This window comes from Rhinatrema bivittatum, chromosome 4 (assembly GCF_901001135.1).
Source record: "Rhinatrema bivittatum chromosome 4, aRhiBiv1.1, whole genome shotgun sequence".
NCBI lineage: Eukaryota > Metazoa > Chordata > Amphibia > Gymnophiona > Rhinatrematidae > Rhinatrema > Rhinatrema bivittatum.
Window position 1 is genome coordinate 453,481,099 of NC_042618.1, and position 23,186 is coordinate 453,504,284.

At 48.7% G+C, this 23,186-nt stretch overlaps 1 protein-coding gene across 5 annotated transcripts in view; it reads right to left on the bottom strand.

Annotated features, from left to right (window-relative positions):
* The window catches only part of LRRIQ1 (leucine rich repeats and IQ motif containing 1), a 455,984-nt gene that overhangs the window by 383,220 nt on the left and 49,578 nt on the right, over window positions 1-23,186 (bottom strand). For all 5 annotated transcript variants that reach the window (XM_029597082.1, XM_029597083.1, XM_029597081.1 and 2 more), the window contains exons 8-9: window positions 12,689-12,841; window positions 1,765-1,915 (exon numbers count right to left, since the gene is read on the bottom strand). In XM_029597082.1, the coding sequence (XP_029452942.1) occupies window positions 1,765-1,915; window positions 12,689-12,841 (304 nt within the window). The remainder of the gene's footprint in view (window positions 1-1,764; window positions 1,916-12,688; window positions 12,842-23,186) is intronic.

Consider the following 23,186-nt stretch of genomic DNA (forward strand, 5'->3'; position numbering starts at 1 on the left):
AACTCTAAACACTCCTCTGGGAGGGGATAAAGCTTTTCCATGGCCCACCTCGGGGGCCTGCCATTCCCTGAGGAGCATTAATTTGTGCATGGGATGGAAGGGAAAGGAGCATGGCAGGGCCCTAACCCCCGCTAGGACCGGATCCGAAGAAGCTGGCATTGCTGCCGAAAACTCATCCACTCAATCCCCAATTCCTGGGAGATGAAGGGGAGAAGAGGCTCCAATTCCTCTCTGCGGAAGAGACTGAGGACCCGGGGGTCATTCCCCTCCAGTGGGGGGGAGGCGTCAGCCGAATCTGGGTCCTGGTCCGGATTCTGGGCAGGCAGGGGGGCGGGAGGGTCCGGTGGAGGAGACGGTGGGGGGACCCCCCTGAACCACATGGACCCGGATTGCCCCCTGCCCGTCAGGAGCCGCAGGGGAGGGAGGGACAGAGAGCCGAGGGACCTTAGCCGGAGGGGGGGGCCATTTCTTCCTGCAAACTTGCTAAGTAGGATTTGTGCAGCAAAAGCACAAATTCAGTGGAAAAACGGGTCCTAACGCCTCCGGGTGGGGGGGGGGTGTCTAGATCTGGAAGAGGAGAGTGTGCGGGCTCAAATTGGGGGGGGAGGGGGGCACCAAAAAAATCAGGTCCAGAGCTTTAGGGAGCTCAGAGAAAGAAGCTGGAGAAAAACCCAAAATGACCGCCGTCCCCGCGGTTTGATGGCCCGGGAATGGTGGGGGTAATCACTTTGGAGGCCTTTTTTTTTAAACTCCAAAGAAGGGACAAAAATGGCCCCTGTCAGCAGCTACAGAATCAATGGATCCCAGTAAAGGGAAAGCAGTATAGGAGAGAGAGAGAGAGAAAAGCTGAACAGGTGGAGTGACTGGCACCACCAATTTTCACCCCTGCAGTCGAGGACCACCGGGAATAGGGAGCCTAGGCTATATAAAACAAGGGGCCAAGCCCCCCTAGGCCCCCACAAGAGTAAGGAGACAGGGATTGTCTCCTGTAAATAGGATCCACAGAGTTCACACAAACCAAGAAAAACAGTTTCTTTTTTTTCTTTATTTTTTTAAATTAATAACTCAGAAATACTTGCTTGATCCAAACACGATAGACACACAGAAGGAAAAAATGCCCGAAAGGGACAAGCAGAAGTTAACAGAGAACCACAGGGTGAGCTGTTCCACCTGCTGGAGACAGACAAATACTGAAGGGCTACAGGGTAGGCTCTGTCCTCATATAGGATACCCTTTCAGTTTTGGTCTGTCTCCACCTGCTGGACAGGAGGCTCAACCCATGGCCTGGACTGATCCGGATACGTACAGGGAAATAGCAAGTTTAACTTGGGATAGTTTTAGTGGGATAATTTTCATTTATGCACATAAGTCCACTTTGAAAATTGTTGTTATTTACATGCATTTTGCCAACTTCCCTATATGGGCTATTTAAAAATTACCCTCCTTGAAATGGGCTATTGGTTTTATTAAATATTACAATACCCAATTGTCTTTACAATTACTGATAAACCATCTTTTGATTCTCCCGATGTCTTTAGTGTGCCTGGTTTATTAGTCCCTTCCACTAAAGAAAAGTCTTACAAAGCATGCTATAAGCTGCAGTTGTATGTTTCTATAAAGCTATATTTTTTTCTCCATGCAGTGGCATTTCATGTTTTTCGGGCAACCCTCTTAACTACTGAGACGACCCTTCCACAACAAATGAGATCAGTCAATTCTAATCATGCAATGGATAATTATATAAATCAAACGTGGTGTTCTTACCAATTCGAGTTATTTTATTGTAAGATAACTGTAGATTCCTTAGATTAGAGCATCCATCTAAACCATGAATAGAACTCAGTTGGTTGTTGCCTAATAGTAGAATGCAGAGATTTTCCAGATCTTCACAATTCACTGTCTGGATATTATTTTCCTTTTGAAAATAAAATGAAAAAAAAAAAAATGAAATCAGTATCATCATATTTTCTATGAAAGAGTATGTCAGTAAAAAACTGTCATCAATAGAACCATAATCTAATAAATCACTAGAAACAGAAAGCTTTAGGCCTGCCCAGTCTTTCCATTTGACTTATCTACTGCAATACCTCAAACTAAACTTAGTCGTCAGCTTTACCTTGCTTTTGCACTAAGAACCATTTGTTTCTGTCCCTATATCTTTTTCAATTCAAAAGCACTTCCATGCATCCATCAGCCTTTCTGTGAAGAAATACTTCCTTACGCTCCTCAGCTCTTTCTCTGCAGCCTCAAGTGATAGCATTAAGGAGTAACATAGTTTTGAACCTTCTTTTTCCATCAAAAATGCTTGCCTGTTGCGCGTTTTTGTATTTTGGAGTATCTGAATGTTTCAGTGATAACCCTTCTATTCCTCTTCTTCTGCAGGGGATATGTATTTAGCTCCTTAAATCCCACTTCATCAGGATTATTAAGGTGCTGTCCTATCGACTGTTTCTTGTGACTGTCTGTTTTGGTTCTGGCTATATTATATTTTGCATGGGATAAGGTTTCAGGTACAGTTCTATATACAGGACAAGAAAAAAGCCACTCATTCTAAATACTGAACTGAAGAAAGATGGAAGCTGAAGTGACTCAAGGCTGCAGAAAATGCTGATGTCAGCAAAACAATTATCAACAACATCTGTGTGAGTCTGATCTGACTATAGCAAATGAGAAATGCAGCCTCCACAAGGGGATACAGGACCTCAGATAGGATTATGATCGATTCTGGAGGCTGCATTTCCAAAAGAGTACAGAAGTAAAGGCAGTCCAGAGAAGGACTACCAAAACAGTGCAGTCTACACCACAAGCTCTATGAAATGAGACTCAAGGACTTAAACATGTACACCTTAGGGGAGCAGAGAGAGAGAGAGAGGGGAGATATGACATAGACATACAAATATTTCAAAAGTATAATTAATCCAAAAGAAGCAAACATTTTTCAGTGGAAAGGAAGTAATAGAACAAAAAAATCATAATATGAGGCTCAAAGGGGACTCCTACAAATTCCCTCAACCCTGCCAGCAGCCAAATAAATAAGAGAGACACAATCACCTCCCACCAAATGGTAATTGAGTGGTTCATTGTGTGTATGTACATGTGTGTATGCTATCATTCAGGATATCTTTGCTAGTATAAACTAATGAAATCCATTGCTTGTGAGATCATTTGTGACATTGTTTCAACACGGATGCTTTCAGGGACCACAGGATTACACACGGAAGAAATTTATACAATTTCTAATGTAAGGAGTTAAAAAAACAATATTTGAGGCAGAGAAGGGCAACCAAAATGATAAAGGGGATGGAACAGCTCCCCTATGAGGAAAGGCTGAAGAGGTTAGGGCTGTTCAGCTTGGAGAAGAGACAGCTGAGGCTACTGTACCTTCTCCATCGCAACTATATCTTTTTTGAGATGCGGCGACCAGAATTGTACACAGTACTCAAGGTGCGGTCTCACCATGGAGCGATACAGAGGCATTATGACTCCAGAGCAGTCTACGAGCTGCCAGTATGGATGCTGCCCCCCAGGCCGAGGAGCATTCTAAATCATATCCAGCATCTGCCAAGTATGCAGCTACTGGGTCCAATGGTGGAAAGGTCTTCCTTTTTACAGGGATTCGCATGCGCAAAGGGCGCAGGGAGAACAGGCACAGAGAGTGCTGGAAAGGTAGAGACATTCCTTTGGACTGTATCCTGCCCTATGCCAAAGGCTTGCAAGCTCTTAAAAAGTCCTGCGATATTAATGTCCAAGGCTCTAGCATTTGTCCCTCTCCTGAGAAGCCAAAGGGAATGCCTTGGGTATTAGACAACCTCCCTCAAAAAGAGTTTCCAGAGGCACGCACTTCAGATCAATCTGATCCTCCAGTTTTGGGAGGAAAAGAATTCTGGTAGATCTTGTAAGACCAACCATATTGGGGGTCTTCCAGAGAATCAGAAGGCTACCCATAGTATCCTCAGCAGTAACCAGAAAAACACAATGTTCCCATTGGAAGACACTGAGCTTAACAGTACTATCCTTCTCTTCCAGAGGAATTCACCTCCAGTCCTGGAATTTTGCTGAACCTTTCCAGAAATCTTTTGTACCCCTGACAGATCAAAGAATGATATGCTGGTGTTGAATCAGGGCCTGCCCAACATGGACTGTGCCCTGTTGGTGAGACCACAGTATGGCCACACTGAAGCTGGAGCACTAGAGATGCCCCTCAGGCAGACCCTGTGGCTTGCCCTGCTGGAAAGGCCACCAGAGGGCTTTACTACAACAACCCTATGACCAATTCTGGTCCCTTGTCAAGGAGAAGACATCTAGTGCACATAGTCAAAGAAAATGCACATCCCTTTGCTCCTTTGGTTTAGTCTGTGACCACAAGAAGAAAAATTCTGGAGCTGAGTTAGAGAATGAACTCAAACCCATGCAGAAGACCTGATAAGAACCTTCCATAAGGCTTTTGGAAACTGAAGTCCAGAACATGGGAGGAGTATCCACAAAAAAGGAACTAGTTTTAAGCCCTTAGCAACTTCTATCCAGGAAAAATAACATCGGGAGTGAGAAAGAAATCCCTCTCGCTGCCTCACAGTTTCAAGACATCACAGTACACTCTATGAGCTTCTTAGAGGTGGAAGGAGAGTAAGCCACTGGATCCACCAACTCCCAGCCCCCTGGAATGCCAAAAAGAAAATTATTCCTTACCTGCTAATTTTCGTTCCTGTAGTACTCTGGATCAGTCCAGACCGTGGGTTATGCCTCCCTTCCAGCAGATGGAGACAGATAAAAACTTGTAGGGCGCCCCCTGATAACCAGTCGCACCCCCTGCGTCCCTTCAGTATTAAGGATATCAAAGCGATAACAACCAATGAATGGATCTGCCGAGTAACTAGATACAAATTGAGAAATACTGGTAGACAAAAGCCTTGAAAGATCGAGAAAACTTTGCATCTTCAGAATTGCAACTTCGAGCTGGCTAACCAAACTGTGAATACCGAACACAAAGACCACGGGTAGGCGTCTGGACTGATCCGGAGTACTACAGGAACGAAAATTAGCAGGTAAGGAATAATTTTCTTTTTCCTGTACGTACCTGGATCAGTCCAGACCGTGGGATGTGCCAAAGCTTCCCTAAATAGGGTGGGCCCCGGAAAGCCCTGCTCGAAGAACCTGGCTGCCAAATGAGCCCAGACCGGGAGGCTGCAAATTCAATCGATAATGACGAGCAAAAGTGTGCAATGATTTCCAGGTCGCTGCTCTGCAAATCTCCTGAGCGGATACCACCTGGCACTCCGCCCACGAAGTCGCCTGAGAACGCAGTGAGTGTGCTTTCACTCCAAGTGGAGGACGCTTGCCAGCGCCAATGTAGGCAGACGAGATTGCCTCCTTTAACCACCGAGTGATAGAGGCCTTGGAGGCCTTGTTCCTATGCTTGGGACCGCTCCAAAGAACAAACAGATGGTCCGACAACCGAAAGTCATTGGTGACCTCCAGGTAACGGAGGAGAATTCGTTTAACATCAAGGCGACGAAGCTCTCTGGACTCCGCCTCCGGGAAAGTCGGCAGTTCCACCGACTAATTCAAATGAAACGATGAGACCACCTTTGGGAGAAAGGAGGGTACAAGTTACCCCGGAATCCGTAAAGCGGAGATAGGGCTCTCTGCAGGATAGTGCTTGAAGTTCTGAAATCCTGCGGGCCGAAGAGATGGCCACCAGAAAGACAGTCTTTAAGGTTAAGTCCTTAAGGGTAGACGCCCTCATGGGCTCAAAAGGAGGGCCACACAGTGATCGAAGAACCAAATTAAGATTCCATGAGAGACACAGAGTCCGAACTGACGGTCGCAGGTGCTTCACTCCTCGCAAGAACCGTACCAAGTCCGGATGTGTGGCTAGGGGAGCCCCATCGCGGCATCCGACTAGCGAGGGCCGCAACTTGAACCCGTAGTGAAATATATGCCAGGCCCATGCCGAGGCCCTACATAAGAACATAAGAACATAAGAAAATGCCATACTGGGTCAAACCAAGGGTCCATCAAGCCCAGCATCCTGTTTCCAACAGTGGCCAATCCAGGCCATAAGAACCTGGCAAGTACCCAAAAACTAAGTTTATTCCATGTAACCATTGCTAATGGCAGTGGCTATTCTCTAAGTGAACTTAATAGCAGGTAATGGACTTCTCCTCCAAGAACTTATCCAATCCTTTTATAAACACAGCTATACTAACTGCACGAACCACATTCTCTGGCAACAAATTCCAGAGTTTAATTGTGCGTTGAGCAAAAAAGAACTTTCTCCGATTAGTTTTAAATGTGCCCCATGCTAACTTCATGGAGTGCCCCCTAGTCTTTCTACTATCCGAAAGAGTAAATAACCGATTCACATCTACCCGTTCTAGACCTCTCATGATTTTAAACACCTCTATCATATCCCCCCTCAGTCGTCTCTTCTCCAAGCTGAAAAGTCCTAACCTCTTTAGTCTTTCCTCTTAGGGGAGTTGTTCCATTCCCCTTATCATTTTGGTAGCCCTTCTCTGTACCTTCTCCATCGCAATTATATCTTTTTTGAGATGCGGCGACCAGAATTGTACACAGTATTCAAGGTGCGGTCTCACCATGGAGCGATACAGAGGCATTATGACATTTTCCGTTTTATTCATCATTCCTTTTCTAATAATTCCCAACATTCTGTTTGCTTTTTTGACTGCCGCAGCACACTGCACCGTCGATTTCAATGTGTTATCCACTATGACACCTAGATCTCTTTCTTGGGTTGTAGCACCTAATATGGAACCCAACATTGTGTAATTATAGCATGGGTTATTTTTCCCTATATGCATCACCTTGCACTTATCCACATTAAATTTCATCTGCCATTTGGATGCCCAATTTTCCAGCCTCACAAGGTCTTCCTGCAATTTATCACAATCTGCTTGTGATTTAACTACTCTGAACAATTTTGTGTCATCTGCAAATTTGATTATCTCACTCGTCGTATTTCTTTCCAGATCATTTATAAATATATTGAACATTTATAAAAATATATTGAACATTTATAAATATATTCCTCCCTTTTGGAGGAATGACAAAATGTGAGCCACGGAAGCACGATGAGGAACAATGGATTCCTCAGCACACCAGGTGTCAAAACCTTTCCAGACATGAACATAAGCAAGCGAGGTGGACATCTTCCTGGCTCGAAGGAGGGTAGAGACCACTTCATCCGGATATCCTCGTTTTCTCAGTTGCCGCCTCTCAAAAGCCATGCCGCAAGACAAAAGCGATCGACCTGGTTGAAAAATATGGCACCCTGACGAAGAAGACGCTGAAGGTGACCTAGATGAACTGGGCCGTCCACAGCGAGGTTGACGAGATCGGCAAACCATGGTCGTCGTGGCCATTCCGGAGTTACCAGGATCACCCTGCTGCGATGTACCTCTATCCGATGCAGGACTTTTCTGATTAGGAGCCACGGAGAAAACACGTACAGTAGAATGTCCCTGGGCCAAGGAAGAACCAGAGCATCCACTCCTTCCGCACTGTGGTCCCGTCTGCGGCTGAAGAAGTGCGGAGCCTTCGCATTCCGCTGCGTCCCCATTAGGTCGAGATGGGGGGACCCCCCCACCTGCGAACCAGTATCGACATTGCTTCCTCAGATAGTTCCCACTCTCCGGGGTATATGCGTTGTCGGCTCAAGAAGTCCGCCTGCACATTGTCGAAGCCAGCGATGTGAGACGCCACGAGGCGAGCTAGGCACTGCTCTGCCCAGGCCATGAGCTTGTCCGACTCCTGAGAGACGTGACGACTCTTTGTTCTTCCTTGCCGATTGATATATGCCACCGTGGTGGCGTTGTCGGACAGGATCCGCACTGCCTTGTGGCGCACCAAAGGAAGAAATTGTTTTAAAGCTAGACGGACCGCCCTGGTTTCCAGGCGATTGATGGGCCATTTCGCCTGTTCCGCATTCCACATGCCCTGGACCAACTGAGACTGACACACAGCCCCCATCCAGCCAGGCTGGCATCCATGATCACCACCACCCAATGCGGCGTTTCCAAGTCCACCCCCTGAAGCAAATGAGGGAGATGGAGCCACCAATCCAGGCTGTGCACGGCGAAATCCGGTAGCGGCAAAAGGGCTTGAAACTCCCGAGACACCGGCTTCCATTTGGACAGCAACACCCTCTGTAGTGGGTGCAAGTGAGCAAAAGCCCGGGGGACCAAATCGATCGAGGACGCCATGGAACCCAGGACCTGTAGGTAATCCCACGCCGTGGGAATCGTAAGGCCGCAAAGGCATTGTACCTGGGACATAAGATTGAGTGCCCGGTCCCATTGAAGAAACACCCGACCCAGGCGGGTATCGAAACGTGCTCCCAAGAAATCCAGCGACTGTGATGGGACCAGGCAGCTCTTGGCAAAGTTCACCACCCAGCCAAGGGAGCTGAGGAGAGCCAATACCCTGTTGACCGACTGCGGACAGAGGTTCTCGGACTTCGCCCGGATAAGCCAGTCGTCCAGGTAGGAATAAACCAAGATTCCCTCCCTCCGAAGTGCTGCTGCAACCACCACCATCACCTTGGTGAAGGTCCGTGGGGCTGTCGCCAGACCAAAGGGCAGAGCCTGAAACTGAAAATGCTGTCCCAGGATCTTGAACTGAAGAAATCGCTGATGTTCCTGGCAAATGTGAATGTGGAGATAAGCCTCTGTGAGGTCCAGAGACACTAGGAATTCTCCCACGCCTACCACTGCGATGACTGAACGCAGAGTCTCCATCCGGAAGTGGGGAATCCTGAGAGCCTTGTTGACCATCTTGAGGTCCAGGATCGGGCGGAAAGCACTGTCCTTTTTGGGAACCACGAAGTAGATGGAATAATGGCCGGACCCATGTTCCTCTGGAGGGACAGACCGGATGGCCTCAAGATGGAGCAGCCTGTCGAGTGTCTGACGCACAATTTGTCGTTTCCATAGGGGTCCACAAGGCGAGAAGAGGAATCTGTCTCTTAGGGGCCGTGCAAATTCTAACACGTAACCGTGTTTTACGATATCCAGCACCCACTGATCCGAAGTGATCTTGACTCACTCCTCATAAAACCGGGAGAGGCATCCCCCCACCCTGGGAATCAAGGGGTGGGTCGGCGCTCCTTCACTGGGCAGCTTTTGGAGCTGCGCTCTGAAATGAACCCTCACGGGAGGGTCTGTGTCCCGAAAGGGCTGAGACCAAGCCTGGGATCTGGACGATGATGGCTTCTGGACCACTGGTCTGGACTGTCGGAAATATCGTTGTCCGCAAAATCGATTTCTGGAAGTGTTGAAAGATCTGGAGGTCTGTGGTTGATCCTCCGGGATCAGCAACTCCCAAATAATCAACTCCCCCAGGGAGTTGATGATTTGGTCTAAATCCTCGCCGAAGAGAAATTTGCCCTTAAAGGGAAGAGAGCCTAATCTAGCCTTGGAGAAGAGTCTGCGGACCAACTGTGCAGCCACAGGAGGCATCTAGCCGAAACAGCCGAAACCATGGAACACGCCAGGACCCGCAGAAGATTGTACAGTGCGTCCGCACCATAGGCTATGACCGCCTCTAGGCGTTCCGTTTGTTGGGCTTCCTCTGGTGGGAGCTCTTGAGTACCGAGCAGCTGTTGGACCCAGCGCAAACCAGCTCTCTGCATGAGCGAACTACACACCGCCGCCCGAACTCCCAAGGCGGATACCTCAAAGATGCGCTTGAGGTACACTTCCAATTTGCGATCCTGCAGATCCTTCAAGGCGGTCACACCCGTAACCGGGATGGTAGTCCTCTTTGTAACCGCTGTCACCGCAGAATCCACCTTTGGCACCTTGAGAAGCTCCAGGACATCCTCCGGAAGGGGATAGAGCTTGTCCATGGCACGCCCAACCCGCAGACCGGACTCCGGAGCATCCCACTCCTTGGATAACAACTGTAGGAGCCATGGATGAAGAGGGAATGTCTTCGCTGGCGGATGTAACCTTGCCAGTACAGAATCCCCTTTGCAAGATCCTGAATTATCCGCCAAAGGAGCTGGAGGCGCCTCAATATCCAATTCGGACAGGACATGGGGGATAAGGTGCTCCAACTCCTCCCCATGGAAAAGGCGCAACACCCGAGGATTGTCCCCTTCCAGCTGTAAGCCTGCGGCGGGATCAGCCTGATCCTGATTGGGATTCCCCGGAGAAGGATCCTGTGAGTCAGAATGGGACACTAAATGGACCCGGGAAGGCCCCTGAGGTTCCCCAACATCCACACGACTCACCTTAGGTGGAGGGGGGGGCCGCAGTAGCACCATCCTGTTGATTCATGCGAGCTAAATAGGCGATGTGCATAAGGAGTACAAAATCAGCAGTAAACGCCCGGGGGGGGGGGGGGGGGGGCACTCGGGTGAAGTGGAACCGGAATGGGCCCTGGGACCACCCTCCCTCCCCCCCCCCGCAGGGATGTTCTCCGGGGTCAATACAGGAGGAGCCGGGAAGGAATCCCCCTGCGGGCTGCCATTTGAGTGTGCTTCTGCATCTTCTGCCGAAAACAAAATGGCCACCGCTCCCGCACTCAGCGCGAAGAGGGCCGACCCGCAGGACACTCGTCGCGTCTGCAACCGCAAGGCCTGTCGTTCCGCCGCTCTCGAGGCGCCCTCCCCACCTGGGGAGGCACCGAGAGCAAATACCTTCACGGGAGAGCCGCATCCCGGGCTCCCCACAGGCGGAGCATCGCACAGAGCACGGCATGGGATCGAGCACCGCAATAGATTTTGCACAACCGCCTGTTAGCTAGGTCAACAGGGACTGGCTGAGGAAAGCCGCGTCTCAGCCAGCATTGCCCTGAGGCAAAACGTCTCCGGGCAGCCGGTTGCAGCGCAGGGGGAGAGGCTGGACCACCAGCATACAACCCTCGAGCCAGGAAACTTCTATGCTAACAAAAAACCAACCTGAGTTGCAAACTAGGTGAAAATACAAAACCCCCTGACCTTCAGGCAGAGATAGAAAATAACTTGTCAAAGAGTAAAGGCAAAATTTCACAAGAACTTTGCATATACTGAAATTTCCTTTTTTTTACATTTGATCCATTCAGAGGGAGAAGGAAATATAGAGGGAAACCAAATAATTAAAACCTTCCCCAAACATTCCAACCCCCAGATTTAAATGTCACAAGAGCGGGACCGCAGGTTCTACCTTCCTTCATCTGCTGGAGACAGGAGAATACTGAAGGGACGCAGGGGGTGCAACTGGTTATCAGTGGGCACCCTTCAAGTTTTTCTCTGTCTCCATCTGCTGGAAGGGAGGCATAACCCATGGTCTGGACTGATCCGGGTACGTACAGGGAAATTACTGATAGGAATCATCCTCCAGATCTCAGAGACAAACATGGCAAGTCTCTGTGCAGCACTCACCTGCAGTGCTGCTACTCTGCCTAGCTACTGCGTGCAATCTTTTATCCTGCACCTAGCAAAACAGAACCACCCTCCTGAGTAACTTTTCCGCAGTGGGGAAGGCAGTCTCACATACACTTGCGCCCCATAAATCTTTCCAGTAGTCTGCCCCAAAGAATGGCCGCTGCTGTGCTCCAGTCCACGACAATCCTCTATATTCCAGGTCCTTTTTTCTTCAACTTTATTGCAAACGACCAAAGGAACAAACTACTCTACTCTGCTTTTTTCTTTTAAAAAAGAGAGAAGTCAGCCAATGGGAATCAAACTAGAGAGCTGGGGGGGTGGGGGGTGGGGGGAAGAGGAAGCAATCAAACATGGGGAAATAAAATTTTCCCACTGTTCTTGAAAACAAGGTAAGAAACATTTCCAAGGTCCTACCAGTTACGTTAACAGCCCCCAGGTCCTGTCACTGCATATTCAAAGGAGGGAAAATTGTTTCTTTCATTGCGGGAACCATCTGCTTATGGTGCTAACCAGACCCTGGATCACGCTGAGCCAAGAGAGGGTGTGCATGACTTTCAGCTCGAGAAAAGCCCCTCTTCAGAATTCTAGACACCCTCAGTCCACAGCATGGGATGCTTGCCTAACATCTACTGGAGACAGAATACAAGCAGGTGGGTGACAGCATGGATGTATAAGGAGTGGCATCAGGGAGCCTGTTGATCTCTGTCTCCATCTGTTGGTTGGCGTGCATAACCCATTTGTCTGGACTGTCTGACAATTAACAGAGGACAAAAAAGTAGTCAAAAAAGAAATGCTCATGAGGCAAGCCTTTATTTAAGAAAAATGAAGTACCCTTGTGTGACCTTTAAAGATTCGTGCCCTAGCTGTGAAATGTGGCAACTGCAGCCATCACGTTTAAAGGAATTAGAACAGAGATGTGTAAAAACGCCCTTAATATTACAATAAATTAATAGTAGCCCCATTAGATTACCAGTTCAAAGCTGATGACAGAATGTTCAGAACTTCTGTTTGGCAAGCATTTATTGGGAAACCAGCCTACTCTAGAATACCTCTTTTGACAGGATCAAACAGTACAAACCAAAGCCTAATATGCTTCTAATTAAATTAATTCTACTGAAATCCAAGGTTTGAGATAATTGTAATACAAATTCTCAGTAACGGAGTTACTTTCAGTTCATTTACATATCTGAACGATAAATAAAAAAAACATTTAATAAACTGATTAATTAATTACAAATCCTGAAAAAAGAAATATTTATTGTGATGCCAAACTCAGCAGACAATGAGTCAAAAGGTTTTAGGTACCTGCACATCAATATACTTTAATTCTTTGCAGTTTCCCAGGCCTTCAAGTGTAGTCAATCCACAGCGTTTTAGGCTCAATGACTGAAGTCTTGTACACTCCAATAATGTTGAAAGGCTACACCCTGGAAGATCTTGAAGAGTAACTGTAGTAACCTGGAGAGGTTTAATCAAACAGAATACAGTGTATTTCTTACTTTTCACATTATGTGACAATCTTAGCTAGGGCAGTTATTAACAAGTTAAAGAATTCTTAAAGCTATCTTTACTACAGCTTCTGATTGATATTCTCCAACAATTGCTCAATCAGAATCCAGCCCTTCTCACATCTGACAGAGTGATACTGCCACAGTGTGGAGAGTCACCATTAATGTACAAAGGGATTGATTTTTAGCCTGGGCGCAGAATGGGTGAAAAACATTTATAAATCAGGCCCTAAAATATTCTGCAGGGATTTCCTTTATGCTATTCAGGTGATCTTTCTTTTAGAAAGGTAATTAGATCAGCTCAAATATCTGCACTATCTAAAGACAAAGAAGTCCATATTCAGATACAATCCAGATGCAAAGTTAGCCAGATAAACTTATCCGGCTAACTTTGGAAGCATATTCAATAGTGCAGCCTCACTACTTACAATTTAGAGACTATACTGTTAAATTAATAATGTTATAATGTAAAGATAATATGACCCGTTGTCATACTATCACACAAGTTCCCATGTAAACCGATGTGATACCCACGGCTGAATGTCGGTATAAAAAAAGCAAATAAATAAATAAATAAATAAAATAAAAACTACTGAATATAGCCGGCTATCTTAAAGATAGCAGGTTAACTATAGCTGGCTAACTTTAGGACAAGTCTTTGGTCGGACCAAACTTAACTGGTAAAGTTATCCAGATAACGCTGAATATTGGAGTTAGCTGAATACTGGAGCTAGCCGGCTGACTCAACTGCTCCCAGTTACGCCCCTGGAACGCACACAAAGGGAGTGGGGGTGATTTTCTTTAAAAATGTGCAGTGACGTGATCGGGCCATTCCCAGTTCCCTATCACACTACCTACTGTTCCTCTCTTTTCCCCTCTCCTCCCGACCCCTAAACTTACCCTATCTACCCTCTTTTTTTCTGTTTTTGAACTTACCTGCTCCTTCGAGCAGTAGTAAGTTCTGTGCGCCAGCCAGCTGCCGGTGCACGCTGTCCCAGCCCCCGCCCAGTCCCCGCCACGCCGCTTTTAAAAAGTCTGGTACTTCTGCAAGTACCAGGAGATACGCGCGTGTCCGGGCTGTTTCGAAAACACTATCGGCACACGCACGACCAGGCCACACGCGTATCTCCCAGTATTTGCATGCGCTGGGCTTTAAAAATTTACCGGAAGCGTGTTCAGGATCTGAGCCAACAGACTCAGCAAGACATCTCTGTGAAAAAAGAACAAAATCTGAGCATAGTCCAAAGTGGCTCTCAATCAAATGCAATTTCTCCCTCTTCTTGAGGTGAGAAAGCCAATTCCCCACTGGAATCCACTGATGTCTCCTGATCCACACCCCTTGAACGTTGCCAGAGACAGCCTTCCTGCAGCATCTGCCCACCATGACTGACAAACAGGAGGCCGGACCACGTGATCCCTACATAGTAGGTTGCTTCCGCCTTCGCTGGGCACCTCTGCAGAAAGGTCTGCAGGCTCTGGAAACATTCCACCCAGAAGAAGGAGGATGGATCTATACCGGAGCCCATAAGCCCAAACTTGCTCTCTCCAACTTGTCTCTCTCGGGGAAGCTTCTCCCCTCGGGAACAAGGGAGAACTGACCGCTGCCTCGCCTCCTAATCCCCTTCCCTCCAGAGACACCATAGGCCGAGGGGATGTCCAAACATGGGCAAAAGTTGTAGTAGTCAAATCACTTTGAGCATCTAAACAGTGATGACACAAATGGAGAGAGAGTGAGGCCTCACAGATAGCAAGGCGCTTGGACCTGTTCATCCCCGGTGCCTACCTCACCTGAACTTCGGCTCTAGGCGGCCTCCTTAGCACACACCAATGCCACCTGGGCGTACACGCACACCCCTCCAGGATGCACGCAAATACGCGCTCAAGACCAGGTTGCGGTCGTACGTGTACTAGTACAAGTGCAAATATGCGCTTGTGCATGTCATGATCATATGCGCACAAGTACAGGAAAATTGGTTCTTACCTGCTAATTTTCATTCCTGTAGTACCATGGATCAGTCCAGACCGTGGGTTGAGCCTCCTGTCCAGCAGATGGAGACAGACCAAAACTGTAAGGGTATCCCATATCAGAACAGAGCCTACCCTACACCCCTTCAGTATAAAGCACTTTCAAAGCAGATATAACTTCCCAAGGATCAAGCAAGCAACAAGAAAAAACTGACAAATTGAACGATTGAAAAAATTATGTATGAACAAACGCTCTTGCATAAAATTGTATTTTTTATCTGTAAGATGCTTCCGGTGCCTTAAGTAATAATAGGAAACTCAGGTAATTGAAAACCCTGTAAAGAAAAACAAGAACCTTCGAGTGGACGTAAGAGAACTAGCATGGGAGGGCGTCTGGACTGATCCGTGGTACTACAGGAACGAAAATTAGCAAGTAAGAACCAATTTTCCTTTCCCTGTACATACCTGGATCAGTCCAGACCGTGGGATGTAACAAAGCTTCCCTAAACAGGGTGGGACAGAGACAGTCCTGCTCGAAGAACCTGCCGCCTGAAAGAGCCAAAAACTGGAGCCTGCACATCAAGGCGGTAATGACGAGCAAAAGTATGCAGGGACTTCCAAGTAGTTGCCATACCTATTTCCTGCGGAGAGACCGACTGACTCTCTGCCCAAGAAGTGGCCTGAGAACGTAAGGAATGAGCCTTTAAGCTTTCCGGAACTGGTCGACCCTTACAGATATAAGCCGATGCAATGGCCTCCTTTAGCCAACATGCAGAACAAACAAGTGATCAGAGACCCGGAACTCATTTGTAACCTGGAGATAATGCAGCAAACCCCGTTTCGCATCTAGGTGCCGCAGATCACCCCCAGACGTGTTTGCTACGTCTGTAGAAGAAAAGGCCGGAAGTTCCACTGACTGATTGACGTGAAAAGAAGACATGACCTTTGGCAAGAAAGAGGGTACCGTCTTGAGGGATGCCCCTGAATCAGAAAAACGTAGAAAAGGTTCCCTGCACGACAACGCTTGGAGCTCGGAGACCTCCTGGCAGAACAAATAGACACCAAGACAACGGTTTTGAGAGTCAAATCCTTAAGCGTAGCCCATCGTATAGATTCAAAAGGAGCTTCGCAGAGAACCCGGAGAACCAAGTTTAGACTCCATGAGAGACAAGTAACCCGGACCAGAGGATTCAAGTGCTTGGCTCCCTTGAGGAAACGGCGACATCTGGGTGAGCCACCATTGAGTAACCGTCAATGTTACCTAAGAGGGACCAGAGAGCGGAGAACTGCACTCGCAAGGAACTGAAAGACAAACCCTTGGAGAGGCTGTTCTGGAGAAAAGAAAGGACCTGGGAAACCGAAGCCTTACAAGCCAATACTCCCGAGGCGGCACACACATTTTCGAAAACCTTCCATACTCAGACATAAGCAAAAGAAGTAGCCGGCTTCCTGGCCCGCAACAGAGTGGATATAACTTCTTCCTTATATCCCTTGTTTCTCAATCTCCACCGTTCAAAAGCCAGGCCGCTAGACAGAAGCGATCCGCCTGATTGAAAAATACGGGACCCTGCCGAAGAAGATGGGGAAGATGACCGAGGCGGCGAGGACTGTCCGTGGTGAGATTCACGAGGTCTGCAAACCACGGTCTGTGGGGCCTTTCTGGAGCCACTAGAATGACGGGACCGCAATGAAGCTCGATTCTTCTGAGCACTTTGTCCACTAACGGCCAAAGAGAGAACACGTACAGGAGAACCTCGTGGGGCCAGGGGAGGACCAGGGCATCCACCCCTTCTGAGCAGTGTTCCCATCTGCGGCTGAAGAACCGGGGAGCTTTCGCATTGCTCATGGTGGCCATCAAATCCAAGTGTGGGGGACCCACCAGCGGATGATCAGATTAATTGCTGTGTCTGACAACTCCTACGCACCGGGATCTAACAGTTGGCGACTGAGGAAATCTGCCTGAACGTTTTCCTTTCCCGCAATATGGGATGCAGCTAATCGCTCTAGGTAACGCTCTGCCCAGGCGAAGAGCTAGCTGGCTTCCAGAGCCACCAGGCGACTCCTGGTGCCTCCCTGTCGATTGATGTAGGCCACCGTGGTGGAGTTGTCCGATACGACCCAAACCGCCTTGTGAAGGAATGAGGGAAGGAAGGCCTTGAGGGCCAGGCGTACCGCTCGAGCTTCCAATCGATTGATGTGCCAGCGAGATTGGACCGGGGACCAATACCCCTGAATAGACTGGGCCTGGTACACTGCACCCCAGCCGGAGAGGCTGGCATCCATTGTTACAACAATCCACTGCAGCGTCTGAAGGGACACACCCTTCAGAAGATGGGCAGGCGAGAGCCACCACTGCAATTCGACAACGGTAGACTCGGAGAGCGGTAGGGGCGTCCAATACTGCTCTGATAGCGGCTTCCAACAGGATAGCAAGGCTATCTGTAACGGACACATATGTGCAAACACCCAAGGAACCAGATCGATAGTAGAAGCCATGGAACCCAGAACCTGAAGACAGTCCCAGGCTGTTGGCAGAGCAAGGGAGAGAAAGTTGCGCACTTGGTCCCTGAGTTTGAGCGATCGCGCCTCTGGAAGAAACACCTTGCCGACTCGAGTGCCGAAGCACGCCCCCAGAAATTCTAATATCTGGGATGGCTGAAGTTTGCTCTTGGGAAAGTTAAATGACCCACCCCAGAGAGGTCAGACAAGAAGGGACCTTGCTGACCGCCAGCTTGCAGAGTGACTCCGATTTGGCTCGAATGAGCCAATCGTCCAGATAAAGGTGGACTAGCACTCCGTCTCGATGCAGAGAAGCCACCACTACCACCATTACCTTGGTGAACGTGCGCTGCGCCGTGGTGAGACCGAAAGGAAGCGCTCAAAACTGAAAATGTTGGCCCAGAATTTTGAACCGGAGATACCGCTAATGGGATAGACGGGATAGAAGGTAAGGTTTGTCTTTTTGCGGATGACACTAAGATCTGCAACAGAGTGGACACGCCGGAAGGAGTGGAGAGAATGAGACGGGATCTAAGGAAACTGGAAGAGTGGTCGAAGATATGGCAGCTGAGATTCAATGCCAAGAAGTGCAAAGTCATGCATATGGGGAGTGGAAATCCGAATGAACTGTATTCGATGGGGGGGGAAAGGCTGATGTGCACGGAGCAGGAGAGGGACCTTGGGGTGATGGTGTCTAATGATCTGAAGTCGGCGAAACAATGCGACAAGGCGATAGCTAAAGCCAGAAGAATGCTGGGCTGCATAGAGAGAGGAATATCGAGTAAGAAAAGGGAAGTGATTATTCCCTTGTACAGGTCCTTGGTGAGGCCTCACCTGGAGTACTGTGTTCAGTTCTGGAGACCGTACCTTCAAAAAGACAAAGACAAGATGGAGGCGGTACAGAGAAGGGCGACCAGGAAGGTGGAGGATCTTCATCGGATGACGTACGAGGAGAGATTGAAGAATCTAAATATGTACACCCTGGAGGAAAGGAGGAGCAGAGGTGATATGATACAGACTTTCCGATACTTGAAAGGTGTTAATGATCAAAAGACAACGACAAACCTTTTCCGAAGGAAAAAAATCAGCAGAACCAGGGGTCACGATTTGAAGCTCCAGGGAGGAAGATTCAGAACCAATGTCAGGAAGTATTTCTTCACGGAGAGGGTGGTGGATGCCTGGAATGCCCTTCCGGAGGATGTGGTGAAGACCAGAACTGTGAAGGACTTCAAAGGGCGTGGGATAAACACTGTGGATCCATAAAGTCAAGAGGCTGCCAATGAAGAGTGGGTGACTCGCCAGAATGATGGCTACTGCCTGGAGTCAATACCCTTATTAAATAAACATACACAGGCTTACGGTGACTCCAACATCGCTCTAAGCTTCAACAGCAAGAGGAAATGTGGAAAAAAGGATTCACACTCACAAAGAGGGGAGTAGCTGGCTTGTTACGGCGGTTACTACCCCAAATCAAATAAGCCTGATACTTCACTTTCAATGCATATACAGCAAAGTTCTCTGATTCAACGGCAGGGGAGAAGAAAAACTGATACTTCACACATCCAGCAGAGCTCTCTGCTTCAACGGCAGGGGAGAAGAAAAGAGGGTTCGCACTCACAAAGCGGGGAGTAGCTGGCTTGTTACGGCGGTTACTACCCCAAACCAAATGTGCCTGATACTTCACTTTCGATGCACATCCAGCATGGCTCTCTGCTTCAACGGCATGGGAGAAGACTTATACGTCACGCATATCCAGCATAGCTCCCTGCTTCAACGGCAGGGGAGAAGAAAAACAACCAATAAGGGCTAATAACATAGTCTGGGTAAAACAAATAAGCATGGGTGCAGCTTGCTTATTGCGGCGGCTACTACCCCTAACGAATCAAGCTAGATATTTCACTTGGATGCAGCTCCATCACTGCTCTCTACATTAAAGGTGGGGGTGGAAGGGAAATAGAACCAAGAGCTAAGAGAAACAGATAAGTATGAGAGAAAATATGTGTGAAGCTTGCTGGGCAGACTAGATGGGCCATTTGGTCTTCTTCTGCCGTCATTTCTATGTTTCTATGTTTCTGTGTAATGATCGCAGTGATTCGGGATGTGTAAGTAGGCCTCCATCAGATCGAGTGACGCCAGGAATTCTCTGGAGTGAACCACAGCTATCACTGCCCTCAAGGTTTCCATCTGAAAATGGGGAACCTTGAGAGCCTGGTTTACTCATTTGAGATCCAAGATTGGACGGAAGGAGCCCTCCTTTTTGGGGACGGCGAAGTAGATGGAGTATTGGCTGGACCCTTGTTCCTCCACTGGGACTGGGGCTATGGCACCCAGTTCCAACAGCCTGCTCAAGGTCTGGTTGACCGCAGGTCTCTTTCAACTTCTGCAAGGGGAAATTAGGTGAAGATCCGGTAGGTCTCGAGCAAATTCTAGCGTGTAGCCTTTTTCTATCACCTCTAGAACCCACTGATCTGTCGTTATCTTGGCCCATTCCTCGAGAAATAGGGACAGCTGTCCACCTAAGTTTAGAACGGAGGAATGGGCCGGCCTCGTTTCATTGGGAGGAGGACTTTGTGGCCAAGTGTTGCTGGCTACTATCCCTGAAGGGTCAGCATTCTCGAAAGGAATGAGACCAGGATTGGGATCTGTAAGCATTGCCTCTCGGGAAGGAACCCCGTGCTCTGGTGTTAAAGCAGCGTTGTCCCCTGAATCGAGTGCAGGAGGGTAAGAAGGGCTTAGACTGTTTCGGGCGGTCCTCCGGCAGCTTATGAACCTTATTTTCCCCCAGAGATTTAATAAGCTGCACTAGGTCCTCACCAAAAAGCAACTGACCCTTGAAGGGGAGAGTTCCCAACTGCACTTTAGAAGAGGCATCTGCAGACCAATTCGTCAGCCAGAGGAGGCACCTGGCTGAGACAACAAAAACCATGGCTTTGGCTTGCACTTGTAGAAGATCGTAAAGGGCATCCACCCCATACGCAATCACTCCAATCGATCCGCCTGCTCCGCCTTTGCAGATGGGAGGTCTTGGGTGCTGAGTAATTGCTGAACCCAACTAAGGTTTCCCCGCTGCATGAGACTGCGGCAGATTGTCGCCCAAACTCCCAAAGACAGGACCTCAAGATGCGTTTGAGGTAAAATTTTAACTTGCGGTCCTGGACATGCTTCAGAGCCCTAGCTCCCACCACCGGGGTGGTGGTGTGCTTGGTAACCACCGAAACCGAAGGATCCACCTTGGGCATCTTAAGCATATTCAAAAAGTCTCAGGGAGAGGATAGAGCTTGTCCATAGCCCTACCCACTCGGAGTCCCGCCTCCGGGATCTCCCATTCCCAAAGAAGCAGCAGCTTGTACATAGGGTGAAATGGGAAAGTACATGAAAGAGCCCTAAGTCCCGCCAGGACCGGGTCCATGTTAGCAGGCATTGCGGCCGTAACTGTATCCGCAGGGGGCACCTCAATTCCCAGTTCCTGCAATATGAAGGGAATGAGCAGTTCCAGTTCCTCCTTCTGAAATAAATGGAGGACCCGTGGATTGTCCCCTTCAAGGGGGATGTTAGGAAGCAGAGGATCTGCATCAGCATCCGGAGTCGGGGGTGATGGTGGCTGGACACCCGGGACCACCCTGACACTAACAGAGCCCTGTCCCTCCAGCGCCTTTGGAGGTTGCGGAGGAGAAATTTGTGGGTTTTTAGGCAGGGGGTGTCCAGGGATGAATCCTCCTCTTCCTGTAGGCCAGCTAGATAGGATTTGTGCACAAACTCTGTGGAGAAACGAACCCTACCCACTCTGCCGGATTCCGAATGGGTAGGGCTATGGACAAGCTCTATCCTCTCCCTGAGACTTTTGAATATGCTTAAGATGCCCAAGGTGGATTCTTCGGTTTCGGTGGTTACCAAGCACACCACCACCCCGGTCCGCTTTAACACCAGAGTATGGGGTTCCTTCCCGAAAGGCAATGCTTACAGATCCCAATCCTGGTCTCATTCCTTTCGAGGATGCCGACCCTTCAGGGATAGTAGCCAGCAACACTTGGCCACAAAGTCCTCCTCCCAATGGTGGTGTGCTTGGTGACAGAAGAGACTGAAGAATCCACCTTGGGAACTTTAAGCATGTCCAGGCATTCATCCAGGAGGGGATAGAGCTTGTCCACTGCTCTCCCTACTCGGAGCCCTGCCTCAGGGGACTCCCATTCCCCTAAGTCCCGCCAGGACTGGGTCCATGTTAGCTGGCATAGCGGCTGAAACAGTATCGTCGGGTGGCACATCAATTCCCAGTTCCTGTAAAATAAAGGGAATGAGGAGATCCAGCTGTTCCCTTTGGAACAAACTGAGAACACGTGGGTAGTCACCCTCGAGTGGAGGACCCAGGAGCAAGTCTGAGTCCTGATCGGGATCAGGAACCACAGCCGGTTGTGGGGGGTTCGGAGGGGGGGGGGGGCGAAGGGCCCAGCACCACCCTGACCCTGACCGAGCCCTGCGCATCCGGTACAGGAGGGGGCTGCGGAGCAGGCACCCGAGGGATCTTTGCTGGGGAGGGACCTGGCGAAGAGTCATTCTGTTCCTGTCAACTAGCTAGGTATGATTTGTGCATTAAAAGCACAAATTCTGGGGAAAAACAAGGTCTGGATTTGCTGGGCACGGAGGAGGGAGGGGGAGGGAGAAGGATCAAAATCCCCCTCTGGGGCTCTAACTGGGCTTAAATCCGGCGGTGAAATAGTTAAATCCAGTTCTCCTACGCCCTGCAGACCTAGGAGACGCGTTTGGGGGGACGAGCCCGGGCCATCGATTTTGTTGCAGCCGCAGAGGGACCCTCCCCTCCGGGCAAACAGTGAGAGCCGAATCACAGGCTCCCCGCAGGCTAGACAGCCACTGGATCGCAGCATGAAATCAGGTCAGAAAAGCCACGGGAGAGAGAATCAGCTGAGCTGTGCTGCCCGAGCAGCAGAGGCAGGCGAACGAACCCTGCTGTACTGCATTACATGCACAAAAAGTGCTGAATTCGCTTGTCTCTTGCCTCCAAATGTTCTTTTTTTTTTTTTTTTTTTTTTAAACTTAAGTGAAGGCAAGAGAATTGAGCTTCCCTGTTAAATACTGTAAGAAAGCACAGGCATTGAGGAGGAGTGACTGGACCACCAGTATCGCCCCAGCAGACAAACAGGTCACCACGAAAGGAGTCCTAGGCTGTATAACAAGGGGCAACCCCCTAGGATCCCCTAAGAGCGGGGAGACAGAGCTGTCTCCCGAAGCAGGAGTTTTGAATCTTTTAATTAATTAATTAAATTTTTTTTACAGAAATAAGGTAATACTTGCTTGATCTGATAGACAACAACACAGGATAAGGAAAAATCTCACAGGTAGAACGAAATTGAAAGAAGGAAGGGAGCCGAAGGTTCAGCTGCCTGCATCTGCTGGAGACAGACAAATACTGAAGGGCTGCAGGGTAGGCTCTGTCCTGATATAGGATACCCTTTCAGTTTTTGTCTGTCTCCATTTGCTGGACAAGAGGCTCAACTCACGGTCTGGACTGATCTGGGAACGTACAGGGAACTACCATCTGCTGGAGACAGAAATACTGAGGGACTTCGGGTGGCACATTGGGCTATGTAGAGTGCCAATGAAACTTTCTCTGTCTCCTTCTGCTGGCAGAGTGGCAAAACCCAGAAGTCTGGACTGATCTGGGTACGTACATGGAAAAAGAGTTATACATACAGCAAAATAAACTGCTGTACAGTCCATCCTTTCATTTTTATTTCATTTATAAATGGCTTTCCTAGGGAAGACCAAAGCCATGTACACCAGATAAAATCAATGGGGGTAATATTCAGTAGGGTGGT